The 15,471-nt window shown below is 44.7% G+C and overlaps 1 protein-coding gene across 1 annotated transcript; it reads right to left on the reverse strand.

Annotated features, from left to right (window-relative positions):
* Positions 1-1,029: 1,029 nt before the first annotated feature.
* LOC123413115 (ubiquitin-like) lies at positions 1,030-1,704 on the reverse strand. Its single transcript, XM_045106065.1, has 2 exons — positions 1,575-1,704; positions 1,030-1,491 (listed from the first exon to the last, which is right to left on the reverse strand). The coding sequence occupies exons 1-2, from the start codon at positions 1,675-1,677 to the stop codon at positions 1,172-1,174; spliced, it is 423 nt and encodes a 140-aa protein (XP_044962000.1). The 5' UTR covers positions 1,678-1,704; the 3' UTR covers positions 1,030-1,171.
* Between the last annotated feature and the right edge of the window lie 13,767 nt (positions 1,705-15,471).

Below are 15,471 nucleotides of genomic sequence, written 5' to 3' on the forward strand. Positions count from 1 at the left end.
GAATCTTAGCACGACAAATTTTTAATTGTCTACTACAACAAGTTTTGTCCGGCTCCGACGAGCAAGCGTCGACGAGGGTGTCACGCCTTTGGTCCGCTTCAGTGTCTGTATTCGTCGCTAGATGGTCTGTGGAGTTGGATGTAATTTTGTATTATTTCTGGTGTTCGTTGTATTACTATGATGAAAGATGAATAGATTGGAAATTTTCCCACCAAAAACAAACTAAGAGGGTTCTTGAATCAATGTCTAGGGCACCTGCCTTGCTATGCAACACAACGGATCACAGCGCCTTTTGGGTATAAAAGTTGGTTGATTTTTCTGTCATTGGACAGCCCATCGATCAAACCTTTCAAGCCCAACAAGCTGAGCAAAATTTGCAGCACTGAACTAACTAGTGTATTGATATTGCCCTTGTATGGAATAGACCACTCACTCCCTCCGACGATTGTAGGACTGGTTTTTTTCCTTTGTGTCATTGTTGTAGTTGGTCGACAGATTACGGTTATGGCGTTCAGAAAACACACAAACAAAATACAGTTTTTTTGCGACTAAATTATCCTCATTATAATTATAAAGAAATTGGCTATGGTTTAATACACGCGTCAAATCGATGCGGATTAGTACTTCAAAAAAATATCTTGTGATAGAAGGTGGTGTAATGCACTTGCGGCAGTCGGCAGATCATCTTCTTCTCCCTATACTTAGGGCGAGCTGCAGGAGGCTGGGGTCTACGATGTACTGGCCTCGGCTGTCGCCCCTAGTAGAAAACAGGGTTGGAAATTGCAAACCAGGACTAAAGATCTGTCTTCAAGGGCAACAAGCTGAGCAAAATATCTAGTACTGAATTACTGATATCCCCCTCTTAAAAATACACCCCTCGATGCCTCCGGCCATTGTAGGGCTGTTTGGGTTTTTTCCTTTGCGTCATTGTTGAAGTTGTTCGAGAGATTACTATTGTGGCATTCAGAACATAATTGCGTTTGGGTAATGAAAACAGACAAACAAAATACAGTTCTTTTGTGACTAAATTATACTGTACTTATTAATTATAAAAGGTCCAATACTTTAGACAAATAGTCTTGTCAACAAAAAAAAAGTCTTGCTATAGAACGTACTGTAATAAGCTAGCTAATATATATATGGAACGAAATCTATCTTGTGCTTTCTTTCTTCAGATCATGGTGGTCTTGTCGATGAACCTCTTCTTCTTCCTGAGCTCGTTGCTGTGGCCGCACTTCTTCTTGCGGCAGTTGCTGGAGCCGTGGGGGAGGCGCGCGTAGCACTTGCGGCAGATCATCTTCTTCTCCCTGTACTTGAGCGCGAGTTGCAGCAGGTTGGGGTCGAGGATGATGTACTGGCCCCGGCTGCCGCCCCGGAGACGGAGCACCAGGTGCAGCGTCGACTCTTTCTGGATGTTGTAGTCGGCCAGGGTGCGCCCGTCCTCCAGCTGCTTCCCGGCGAAGATCAGACGCTGCTGATCCGGAGGGATGCCTGAAAATCATTGATAACCAACAGTTTAGCTAGCATATACGTGAAGGCCAGCCGCCGGGGATGAGGTGGATGGTGGTACATACCTTCCTTGTCCTGGATTTTGGCCTTGACATTGTCGATGGTGTCGCTGCTCTCGACCTCGAGCGTGATTGTCTTCCCGGTGAGGGTCTTGACGAAGATCTGCATCTTTTCTTGGCCGATTGATCGACTGCTCCCTGGCTTGTTTGATCTGGTGGCACCGGCCGGCCTATATATATATAGCGAACAAGAAACGCGGCCGCTACGGAAGATGCCTGATGCGGACAGGAGTTCTTTTCTTCCACGACAGCCTACCTAAACCGACGTGGAGTAGTTTTGTCGAGGGAGAAAAGGAAACTGGCGGGGTACGTACTGTCTGGATTGAAGGAAAAACATAGGAAATGTAGGCTGCGTTCGGTTCATAGGAATTCTGCGGGGATTTTAGAGGAACACTGTTCATGTAGGAATTCTTCCCTTCCTCGTGTTCCAAAGGAAATATTTGCCTACAGTGCCAAACCCTCTGGATTTTAAACATCCAATATACTTTCAGTGATCAATATACTTTGTAATAAAACTCTTAAAATCAGGCGGCTGATTTCTCTAACGCCCCATCGTTAGATTGTCCAATCATGAATTCTTTGGGCGCCCGATTCTCTCTGCATCGTTCCTTTTCTGGTCTATATAGCTTGATTCCTTTGCGTGCATATGTGGCCCTGCAGGCCTGTTGCAGACCTTTTGCACGTACATATTCCCATGTGCCTTACAGCTATTGGTTCCTTTACATACGTGTGTTTCAGTCTTCACCGTTCTACATCCAGTGTAATTGCTGCCATGCACTCGCTAAATAAATAGTTGTTGGAAAGGAAAGTTGATAGCGCAAACGCTATAACGAGGGTAACCCTACTCATGCACACCACACTATAAGAAACGGCCGGCTATAAAAGCCACGCGCATGGTGCTGCGACGCCTGTCAGTGCTACTGCAAAGTCTGACACACAATGTTGCAAGCGGGGCGGACAATATTTTTTTGGTGTACGCTATGTGTCGTCCGGCTGATGCACGGATGCCTTCAAAGCTGTTAGATTCCGCGTGCGACATTCGATCAATCTAGCCGTGTTAGCCATTTAGTTGTGCTCACAGTTTGTAGTATGACTCATATTGTACTCGTTATTTGCAACATAACACATGTTGTGTTCGGGAAGTTTGCAACTGGGCATGCACTGCACACACTAATCATCACAGAACATTGCCAAAGGTGTGGCCACCACAACATGTCCCACGCCATGGTCACAACATGTCTCAAGTTACGGTCGCTGCTCCACAACCATCATTGTTGCAGCCGTCGCAACATGTCCCATGTTGCAGTCACAACATCACCCGAACTATAAAACCTTCGAGCACAACATGGGCCATGTTGCAAACCCCACGAGTATGACATGCGTGACTCATATTGCCGGCCAGAACTCCTACATACTGAACACACAACATTGCAAGGTCGGATCGAAACATAGACACGTTACAATTAAAACATGAACGGTTGAAAATGGTTCAACGGAGCGCAACACAATCGTGTTGCAAATCCCCAAGCGCGACAAAACCCATCGTGCGAATGAGTTGGGCACGGCTGATGCGGGGAGAGAACAGACGATTGTCATGCTGACCATCCAACGCCTACTGAGGTCGTCGAAGCAATCGGATTATCACTCGACCAACACATAGGGTTGTCATTCAATGGAGCCACCGACATCCACCTGATCCCTCTTAGTGAGCGCCTTTGCAACAAGCTTTGTGTTGCGTTGAGCCTTTCGCATCATGAGCCTTGTTGCAATCCCCCAAGGAGTTATTCTTTTTTGTGTTAAAACTGCTCGCCGAGCCTTTTGCAACACTAGCTTTGTTGCATTCCCTCAAAACAATTTATTTCTCTACACGATCGACAACGTAGTTCGTGTTGCACTCGCACGGTTTGCAACAAGAGTCACGTGTTGCAAACGCCTCAATCATGGACACATGGCACACAGACGGCGGCACGACAGACATTTTGTGTCCAATCGGCCGGGTTTTTCTCTGCAGGTGGGCGGTTGATGGTTGACAACCAAGCTGTGAGTTTGTGTGGCCCGTGTACTCATGTGTCAAGGAAAAGCAACAAGACAGAAAAGAAAGAGCACTAGTTACCCGGCGTCGTACTAGTTGAGGAGCACAGCTCAAGATATGCAGATGGTGGAGAGCGCTGAGTGCAGGCGGAGAAAAGGTCCATAAGGCTGGTCATAGTGGGGGTAACATAGCTAGTATTATAATCTTGAGAATAGCAAACATGCTGACGTGGCAAGTAATTAAAGAAGAGAGAGAGAGTTAGAGTAACATAGGTAGATACCGTATCATATTAAATGCTATGCTACTATGACCCTGTTTGGATACTCTAACCGGGTTAGAGGTTAGAGTTAGATTCTAACCCTCAACTAACCCTGAACTAACTCTAACCCAAGAGGTGTTTGGATGAGAGGGTTAGATTGGCAATAAATGCTCTTTCTCAATCATTTGGCTATTTTTGTCCATATTCACTGCCGGATTTGATGTGGCCGGTCGTTGTGTGGCCTTCTCTCGCTCACAAATCAAGTACATGGTGAAAATGTTCAAACATTCAGATCTGAACGAGCAAAAGAAATCAAATCTGTTCAGTTGATTACTTGCCAAACGGATGAATATTTCGCTTCTTGTCTAGTAATCCGCCAGATACACGCGATGAGGGCGACCGCGCCACAGTGGACTGTTGTGTGGGGTAGTTGCCTCGCTCCGCCTACACGGCTACGAAAGCAGCACGCGACCCAGCTCACGACGAGCCCCAAGGGAGGGAAGTGAACCAAGTACAACCAATACCACGGTCGCTCTGCGACGTACGCGCGGCCATGTCGACGACCACCGAGGCGCTCCTCGCCTGCTCGGGCAGCGGCGGCGGCGAGCGCTTGAGCATCGACGACGCGCTGGCGCTACACCCGGGGGAGTTCGGGCGGTGGCAGCTGTGGCACTTCCTGCTGGTGACGGCGGCGTGGACGTGGGCGGGGCGGGGCACGGCGGCCGGCGGCTGGGCGTGCTGCAGCCGGCGGGGCGGGGCGGCGTGCTGCAGCCGGCGGGGCGGGGCGGGGCTGCAGCCGGCTGGGGCGCGGCGGCCGGCGGCTGGGACGGGACGGTGAGGAGGGAGGGACCGACGGGAGGGACGGGAGCGGGGTTGGTGGGAGGGATCTGGTGCGGTTGGATGTGATTTTTTTTTTCTTTTTTTTTTGGTCCCCACCTAAGTATAACCCAAAAAAGCACCTCTTGGGTGGGTTAGATGCATCTAACCAACTCTAACCCTACCTGTTTGGATTTTTGAGGGTTAGATAGCTCAACTCTAACCCAATCTAACTCTAAGCCTAGGATCCAAACAGGGCCTATGTGTCATGCATGTCAATAAATGAGATCACCTGTGATACTAGTTTATGATACAATGCACTATGAAGGTAATATCATCCAATAGTAACATATGCATGATACTACTATATGTTACTCCCCACTATGAGCAGCCTAATGCATGCCGTCAGTATTGTAGCACGAAAGCGATAGGTTCATGGGAGGCCGATCTGGTGGTTGGATCCAACGGCGATCGAGCTGGTTGCTCCCACGCACGGATCAACCGATTGATTTTCCCACACACGGATCAACCGATTGATTTGTAGTACACACCTATTTTGTACGTACCCGCCGGCCATTGCAATACGTGTGGCCATACAAAGAAATCACGATCACGCTTACGTGTCACCCGCTTAGGAAAAAATGCATAATCTGTCTCCTCCTGTCCGGCGATCACGCGGCTTCCGATCTAGTTCCCAACTCGCCGATCGCCACTAGCGGCCGGACATGTGGAAAACTGTCGCTGTCGTTGAATACCTCTCCTTTTCTCACATCCCCTTCCGATCTAGTTTCCAACTGGCCGACCACCACTAGTGGCCGGACATGTGGAAAACCGTCGCCGTACCTCTCCTTTTGCCACATCACTTTTCATCGTCTGTGTGTAGAATACAAAGTATGTCTAGAGGGGAAATTACATTAGTTGACAAAAAAGAATTTAACCTTTTCTCAATTTTACCGATTGATAAATTTTAATAATTTTACTAAATCTAGCACATCGTAGATATGCAAGCCCTGTGAGTATATCATCGAAAAATAATGACATGCAAGTATAAGTAATGTAGTCTTCACCTCAGTCTCGATGCATGCATGCAAATGGCTGGATGTCGACAGCAACAACAAGAGTACTGATATTTGTTTTTAATGGTAAGAGCTAGAGCAGTTGTAGCTTAGTAGCTAAGCAAATGCTAGATGTAAGGAGTGAATGCTGGGGAACGTAGTAATTTTAAAAAAATTCTACGTCATGCAAGGATCTATCCATGAAGAAACCAGCAACGAGCAAAGGGATAGAGCATCTTCATACCTTCGAAGATTGCTAAGCGGAAGCGTTGCTAGAACGCGGTTGATGGAGTCGTACTCACATCGATTCAGATCGCGGTGGATTCCGATCTATGCGCCGAACAACGGCACCTCCACGTTCAACACACGTGCAGCCCGATGACGTCTCCAACGCCTTGATCCAGCAAGGAGGGAGGAGAGGTTGAGGGAGAGCTACAGCAGCACGACGGCGTGGTGACGGTTGATAACCCACAAGTGTAGAGGATCGCAACAATTTTCGAGGGTAGAGTATTCAACCCAAATTTATTGATTCGACTCAAGGGGAAGCGAAAGAATATTCTCAAGTATTAGCAGCTGAGTTTGTCAATTTCAACCACACCTGAAAGATTAGTGACTGCAAGCAAAGTATCAATAGCAAAGTGGTATGATAGCAACAGTGTCAGAAAAGATCTGTTGACGGCAGACTATTCCTAATTTGTTGTATCAATGGTGCCAGAAAATAGCACGTTGACGGGGGACTATTCGTGAGAATAATGCTATGCTTCCCCGGCAACGGCTCCAGAAAAGTCTTGCAACAGGTAACAGCAAAGTAACAAGTAACAGCAGTAGTGACACCAGCAACAAGTAACAGCAGTAGTGACAGCAGCAGAGTAACAGCAGTAGCAACAGTAGTAGCGATAAAGTAACGTAGCAAGGACCAGTAATAAAAGACTCGTAGGCAGTGGGTCGGTGATGGATGAGTATGCCGGATGTGATTCATCATGTAACAGCTATAACACGGAGAGATAAGTAACTAGCTCCCGTTCGTCAATCTAATGTAGGCATGTATTCCGTATGTAGTCATACGTGCTTAGGGAAAAGAACTTGCATGACATCTATTGTCCATCCCTCCCGTGGCAGTGGGGTCCTAATGGAAACTACGGGATATTAAGGTTCTCCTTTTAATAAAGAACCGGACCAACGCATTAACACTTGGTGAATACATGAACTCCTCATACTATGGTCATCTCCGGGAGTGGTTCCGGCTATTGTCACTCCGGGATTGCCGGGTCATAACACATAGTAGGTGACTACAACTTGCAAGATAGGATCTAAAACACACATATATTGGCGACAACATAATAGGTTCAGATCTGAAATCATGGCACTCAGGCCCTAGTGACAAGCATTAAGCATGGCAAAGTAGTAGCAACATCAATCTCAGAACATAGTGGATACTAGGGATCAATCCCCGTCAAAACTAACTCGATTACATGATAGATCTCATCCAACTCATCACCGTGCAGCAAGCCTACGATGAGATTACTCACAAACAGTGAAGAGCATCATGGAATTGGTGATGGAGGAAGTTTGATGATGACGATGGCGACGATCTCCCTCTCCGGAGCCCAGAACGGACTCCAGATCGGCCCTCGAGATGAAGAACAAGGGGTGGCGGCGCCTCCGTATCGTAAAACGCGATGAATCCTTCTCTCTGATTTTTTTTCGGGCGAGACGGAATAAATAGAGCTGAGTTTGGACGCGGTGGTGCTCTGTGGGCCCCACGAGCCTGGTTGGTGCGTCCTGGGGGGGGGGGGGGGTGGTCGCGCTGTCTGGGCTTGTGGCCCACTAGCACACCCCCTCCGGTGGATCTTTGCGCAGGTATTTTTCATTAATTCCAGAAAAAATCTCCGTAAATTTTCAGGACATTCCGAGAACTTTTATTTCTGCACAAAAACAACACAATGGCAATTCTGCTGAAAACAACGTTAGTCCGGGTTAGTTCCATTCAAATTATGCAAATTAGAGTCCAAAACAAGGGCAAAAGAGTTCGGAAAAGTAGATACGGCGGACGTATCAACTCCCCCAAGCTTAAAGCCTTGCTTGTCCTCAAGCAATTCAGTTGACAAACTGAAAGAGACAAAAGAAAAACTTTGACGAACTCTGTTTGATCCTGTTGCTGCAACTTTGTCTAACTCATATCCATAGTTTCAGCAAGATCACAAGCAAACCACATAAGAAAATGACATCTAGGTCTCACGGTAAACTCATATCAATGACATAATCAACTAGCGAGCAAATAATAATAAGTCTCAAGTGTCAACACTTCAATCAAAACAACATGAAGCAGTGCGAACAGATGGTATCTCGCTAGCTCTTTCTGAGACCGCAAAACATAAATGCAGAGCACCTTCAAAGACCAACGGCTGACTAAACATTGTAATTCAAGGCAAAGAAGATCGAGTCACAGTCATACTCAACACAGCTAAAAGCAAAGCATAAAAATGACAGAGGTGCTCTCTAATTGGTGCTTTTATAAGAGGAGAATGACTCAACAGGAACATAAATAGACAGGCCCTTCGTAGAGGGAAGCATTGATTTGCAGAGGTGCGAGAGCTCAAGCTTTGAAAACAGAGATAATAATTTTGGGTGGCATGCTTTCATTGTCAACGCAATGACTAAGGGTTCTCAACATCTTCCACGCTACACATGCTATAGGCGGTTCCCAAACAGAAAAGTAAAGTTTTGACTCCCCCACCACCAATCAATGACACTCCACGGCTAGCCGAATTCTCGGGTACCGTCCATACCAACATCAATCCTGGGGGAGTTTTGTTTGCAATTATCTTTTCGATTTGAGCATGGAACTGGGAATTCCAATTACCGGCCCCTTTCTCGTGCATGATAGTGAATAAACACATATCGAGGATAACACGCCTAGCATGGAAGATACTAATAGCCCCATGTCACTACATGAGCGGTTCGGGCATGCAAAACAGATTATTTCTTGAAGATTTAGAGAGTGGCACATGCAAATTTACTTGGAACGGGAGGTAGATAACGCACATAGGTAGGTATGGTGGACTCATATGGCACAACTTTGGGTTTATGGAAGTGGATGCACAAGCAGTATTCCCGCTTAGTACAAGTGAAGGCTAGCAAAAGACTGGGAAGCGACCAACTAGAGAGCGACAACACTCATCAAAATGCATTGAGATTAACCAACATTGAGTGCAAGCATGAGTAGGACATAAATCACCATGAACATGAATATCATAGAGGCTGTGTTGATTTTGTTTCAACTACATGCGTGAACATGCGCCAAGTCAAGCCACTTGAATCATTCAAAGGAGGATACCATCCTATCATACTACATCACAGTCATCTCAACATTCATGTTGCCAACCAAGACAAACCATTATAAGCTCCTAGCTAATTAAGCATGGCATCAGAAACTACGATCTCTAAGTTGTCATTGCAAACATGTTTCTCTCACAACAAAGCTGAACTAGGAACAGTGAGCTAATCATATTTACAAAAACAAAATAGATCAAGTTCATACTAGCTTTTCCAGGCTCAGTCACTTCATCATATATCGTCATTATTGCCTTTCACTTGCACGACCGAACGATGTGAACAATAACAAGTGTGCTCGTGCATTGGACTAAAGCTGGAATCTGCAGGCAAACACAAAGGATAAGACAAAGTAATATGGCTCTTTGAAAGCTAAACAGGTATGCATGCAAGAGCCACTAAACATTGTAACCATGGTCTTCTACCTTGACCCAAAGAAAAAGAAAACTATTTACACGGGAAAGCTCCGAACAAGCAAAAGAAGAAAAAGAAAATATTTTTGGGTTTTCTCAAACTAGACAGACACACAAAAAGAAAAGAAATAAACTAGCATGGATGATACAGTGGCAAAGTGTGAATACCGATGAACAAAGTGAAAGCATAAGCAAGAATGTAAAGTCGGTGAGAACACGTACTCCCCCAAGCTTAGGCTTTTGGCCTAAGTTGGTCTACTCCCAAGGAGGGAAATAACCAGCTCCACGGTACTTCGGAGTGGACTGAGGATGCCACTGCTGTGTGAGCTCCTCTGGCTCCCACTGATAAACCTGCGTCTGGTACTCGACTGGTGGCTCGGGCACGGGCACCTGTGGTTGGGCTAAGCCCCAATATGCGTAGATGTCCAACGGCATAATAATGTACCTGCCTGCATGAAGATTGAACAAAGCAGGAGCAGGCAAAGAAATAGTCTCACGAGTACCCTGACTAAATACTACGTTATAAATCATCCTTCTATTTATATCTCTATCAAGAAAGTCATGGTGAACCATGCTATCATAATCTAGATATCTCTCGAGAAGAAGAATCTCTTCTTCCTCGTCCAGTTTAATAGGTATCTCAAAGTGTCTGGCAAGTCGGGTAGCATAGATACCTCCATAGACAACACATTTATAACGGTTCAGGTTCAACCGTTGAGCTACTATAGCGCCGAAGCTATAAGTTTTATCTTATAAAGGGCTTCGCGCAAGACCACAAGATCTGGGGAACTAAGTGACCCAGCCTTCCCACGGCCAATCAAACATTTTTCCACAAATAGTGAGAAGTACCGAAGCACGGTAAAATGAATGCTAGCAGCTCTAGCGCAAGACACTCCTCTCTCCTCTCCTACAGCAATTGTATTGATGAAAGTTTCCAAGTCCCGTGGACGAGGTTCATGAATATCCCCCACAAAAGGCAGTTTGCAAACATTGCAAAAATCCTGGAGTGACATGCACTGGGGGATATCATAAAGTTTGAACTCAACCATAGGAGGATTCTTCCTCGGATAGAAGTTAAAGCTTTGTACGAAGATATTAGTGAGGTGGAGGTATTGCGGTCACATATCTTCAACGAAGGCGGTAAGGCCTGCGTTCTCCACCAAGTGGTAAAAGTCCTCATAAATTCCAGCGGCGCGTAAGAACACGTCGCTTGGCCACTCGCACGCTTGAACTTCTGCGACTCGAGGGACCACATACTTGGGCTTCTTCTCACTTCCATCATCCTTGGGGTCACGGCTTGACGAGCCTCTTAAGAACCTCCTCATCTTTTCCCTTTTCTATCTCTGAAATTTTTAGTGATTCTAAGGAAAAGTGAACAAGGCTCAACTAAACTCATAGCAACTACTCCCACTAGTGCCTAGAGGCCATATTACGCATGGAAATCTTAAGACCATGCAGATATGAAAATGCCAATGATATAGAGATGTGAGTCCTCTATGAATGAAGAACCAGCAAAAACTCCAACATCAAAAACATCGTAGTAGATGCATATGGACTCCGTTTTTTATGAACTCGAGCTTGTGACGAAGATGAACATAAGCTCTAAAACTCACAAAGAGAAACACCAAACAAGAACCAAGAAGTATGATGCAAGGATGCAAATGGTTTGAGCTCTCAACGAACGATACGATCAAGCTACTCACTTGAGAGCCCCCCTTGATAGTACAACAATCTATCCTAAACAGAAAACCTATCAAGGGCAAACCTATACCTTGCACCTCGTCCTCTTGAGCTAGATGATGATGATCTTGACTTCCTCAAGATGGACCACCTTTCTTGATTGCGTTGGCTTGATGAGACTAGTTGATTGCTCCCCCATACTCACTATGGGTGAGCCACTCTTCAGCATATCTTCACAAGTCCATTGCCACCACAATGGACGCCAAGCTTCAAGCTGATATCTTCGTGCTGATCCGCTTGAACTTGCACATCGCAATCTTGATGACGATCACAACTTGACGTCATACTTCATGGGTTGTATGAGATCTTCCCTTTGACGCAAGCCCATGGAAACACACCTAACCCCCAGATAGAACTCTCACGAAGACCATGGGTTAGTACACAAACACGTAATGGACAATGCTTACCATACCATGGGATCACTTGATCCCTCTCGGTACATCTTGTACGCTTTGTGTGTTGATCATCTTGATTTACTCTTTGTCTGAGATCTTGATCAACCATGTGTCTCTATGACCATTCTTTGGATAATACCTTGAATACCATCTTGGTCATCATATAAACTCTTTGAACCCAATAGATGGACTTCAAGAAGTGCCTATGGACAAATCCTATAAATGTAACTTAAGGCAACCATTAGTCCATAGGAATTGTCATCAATTACCAAAACCACATATGGAGATATGTGCTCTAAGAATCTCCCCCATTTTGGTAATTGATGACAACTACTTCAAGAGAGTTTATATAAGGAAATAAGCATAACCAACCGCACACATACAAAACAATAATGCATGCGTGCAAGATGTAAATGCTTACACAATAAAAGCAAACCCCTCTAAACATATCCAAAGTAAACTCTCTAAACTTCTCCCCCATTGGCATCGATTGCCAAAATGGATGAAAAGTTTAGAAAGCCAATATATTTGGTGGTCCTCCAAAAAGTGTGCACTTCTCAGCAAATGAGTGCAAAAAATACCCAAATACAATGATAAGTAGTTGGAGGAAAACAAACTATATTGAGGACCCAAAGATTGCAAATAAAAGAATCGTATGCCACAAGGACATACCAAAATAGAGGCAAGCAATCAAAAGATACCAGATGGAACAAACAATCATATGGTCCTTCAAACCACATGAATAAAAGATATTATGATAAAAGAAACAGAGTGTTTTATCAAAACTAGAGAAGCTTCCGATGATTTGTGCACTAATAAGAGATTTTTGTATATGATACAAGTGCACAAAATAGGATCGTTGCTCCCCCAAAATTAATAAAAACACACAACGGGTGCAAGAAGAAAGATGAGACAATAAGCAAATCTCTTGCACAAAACAAGTGGTTGAGCAACATGTAAAAGAAGAAACTTAAGATTATGCTCAACCAAAATAATGTGTGTGTGTCATGGCAAGGCACTTGAGAAGACTAAGATAAGGATGAACATTACTCATCAACATAGTCTTGATGAAATGAGACACAAAGTGCAAGACATATCATTCCCACACACACATACTAGAAAATGGGTTCACAAGCTTACTAATAAACAAAATAAGAACCAACGCTTGTGACAACCCATGTTGAAGATAGGAAATAAGAACCTTGTCAAGAGAGGAGGGATACCAGTCGAAATGGCAAAACCCTCATCCAGACATGCATGAGGAAAAATAATCTTCATGGCCAAAGAGTGCATAAAGATGTAGGGAAATAAGACACGCACTCAAGACAAATCCTTTCACGAAGCCACCAAAAACTGAAAAAGGAAATGCAACGGTGGACGTAAAAGAAAAGAGGATATCAATTAGAGATGTAACTTCTCTCATGTGTAAAAATTTCTAAGTAGAAGACAATCATGATGATATATATCCACAAAGAAGAATGTACACACGAAATGGTTACAAGACCATGCAGATATGAAAATGCCAATGATATAGAGATGTGAGTCCTCTATGAATGAAGAACCGGCAAAAACTCCAACATCGAAAACATCATAGTAGATGCATATGGACTCCGTTTTCGATGAACTCGAGCTTGTCACGAAGATGACCATAAGCTCTAAAACTCACAAAGAGAAACACCAAACAAGAACCAAGAAGTATGATGCAAGGATGCAAATGGTTTGACCTCTCAACGAACGATACGATCAAGCTACTCACTTGAGAGCCCCCCTTGATAATACAGCAATCTATCCTAAACAGAAAACCTATCAAGGGCAAACCTATACCGTGCACCTCGTCCTCTTGAGCTAGATGATGATGATCTTGGCTTTCTCAAGATGGACCACCTTTCTTGATTGCGTTGGCTTGATGAAGACTAGTTGATTGCTCCCCCATACTCACTATGGGTGAGCCACTCTTCAGCATATCTTCACAAGTCCATTGCCACCACAATGGACGCCAAGCTTCAAGCATGATATCTTCGTGCTGATCCACTTGAACTTGCACATCGCAATCTTGATGACGATCACAACTTGACGTCATACTTCGTGGGTTGTATGAAATCTTCCCTTTGACGCAAGCCCATGGAAACACACCTAACCCCCACATAGAACTCTCACGAAGACCATGGGTTAGTACACAAACACGTAATGGACAATGCTTACCATACCATGGGATCACTTGATCCCTCTCGATACATCTTGTATGCTTTGTGTGTTGATCATCTTGTTTTACTCTTTGTCTGATATCTTGATCAACCATGTGTCTCTATGACCATTCTTTGGATAATACCTTGAATACCATCTTGGTCATCATATAAACTCCTTGAACCCAACAGATGGACTTCAAGAAGTGCCTATGGCTAAATCATCTTCACGCAGTCGCCTCCTCCCCACACAAATCTAGGGGTCCTCTGCATCTCGTCGGCGCCGGCGCCGGTCCACCTCGTCTCCAGTGGCTTAACGGTCATGACGGCGCGGTGGATCCCGGCCCTTGCCGGCAGGGGGCTTCGTTTTTAGACAGTTCTTCAAGTTTTGTTCTGGTTTTATGACTTGTTCAGCAAGACAAGACAGTGCCGGTTCCCTAAAGATTTAATAAGGTTCTTTCCGCCTAATCACCATCTTGATGGTGCGCCTATCATTGTCGGTGGGCATGTGAAGATGTGTCTTCTACGGTTTTGCTCAGATCTGATCATAGTTTGTCTATGTTAGTTCGTCTATCTTCGGGTTGAAATCTTCCGAACTACAGTACTCTTCAACGATGGCGGTACTTGTTCTAGTGCGTTGGTCCTATGGAATCTTAGCACGACAAATTTTTAATTGTCTACTACAACAAGTTTTGTCCGGCTCCGACGAGCAAGCGTCGACGAGGGTGTCACGCCTTTGGTCCGCTTCAGTGTCTGTATTCGTCGCTAGATGGTCTGTGGAGTTGGATGTAATTTTGTATTATTTCTGGTGTTCGTTGTATTACTATGATGAAAGATGAATAGATTGGAAATTTTCCCACCAAAAACAAACTAAGAGGGTTCTTGAATCAATGTCTAGGGCACCTGCCTTGCTATGCAACACAACGGATCACAGCGCCTTTTGGGTATAAAAGTTGGTTGATTTTTCTGTCATTGGACAGCCCATCGATCAAACCTTTCAAGCCCAACAAGCTGAGCAAAATTTGCAGCACTGAACTAACTAGTGTATTGATATTGCCCTTGTATGGAATAGACCACTCACTCCCTCCGACGATTGTAGGACTGGTTTTTTTCCTTTGTGTCATTGTTGTAGTTGGTCGACAGATTACGGTTATGGCGTTCAGAAAACACACAAACAAAATACAGTTTTTTTGCGACTAAATTATCCTCATTATAATTATAAAGAAATTGGCTATGGTTTAATACACGCGTCAAATCGATGCGGATTAGTACTTCAAAAAAATATCTTGTGATAGAAGGTGGTGTAATGCACTTGCGGCAGTCGGCAGATCATCTTCTTCTCCCTATACTTAGGGCGAGCTGCAGGAGGCTGGGGTCTACGATGTACTGGCCTCGGCTGTCGCCCCTAGTAGAAAACAGGGTTGGAAATTGCAAACCAGGACTAAAGATCTGTCTTCAAGGGCAACAAGCTGAGCAAAATATCTAGTACTGAATTACTGATATCCCCCTCTTAAAAATACACCCCTCGATGCCTCCGGCCATTGTAGGGCTGTTTGGGTTTTTTCCTTTGCGTCATTGTTGAAGTTGTTCGAGAGATTACTATTGTGGCATTCAGAACATAATTGCGTTTGGGTAATGAAAACAGACAAACAAAATACAGTTCTTTTGTGACTAAAT

This window comes from Hordeum vulgare, chromosome 7H (assembly GCF_904849725.1).
Source record: "Hordeum vulgare subsp. vulgare chromosome 7H, MorexV3_pseudomolecules_assembly, whole genome shotgun sequence".
Taxonomy (NCBI): domain Eukaryota; kingdom Viridiplantae; phylum Streptophyta; class Magnoliopsida; order Poales; family Poaceae; genus Hordeum; species Hordeum vulgare.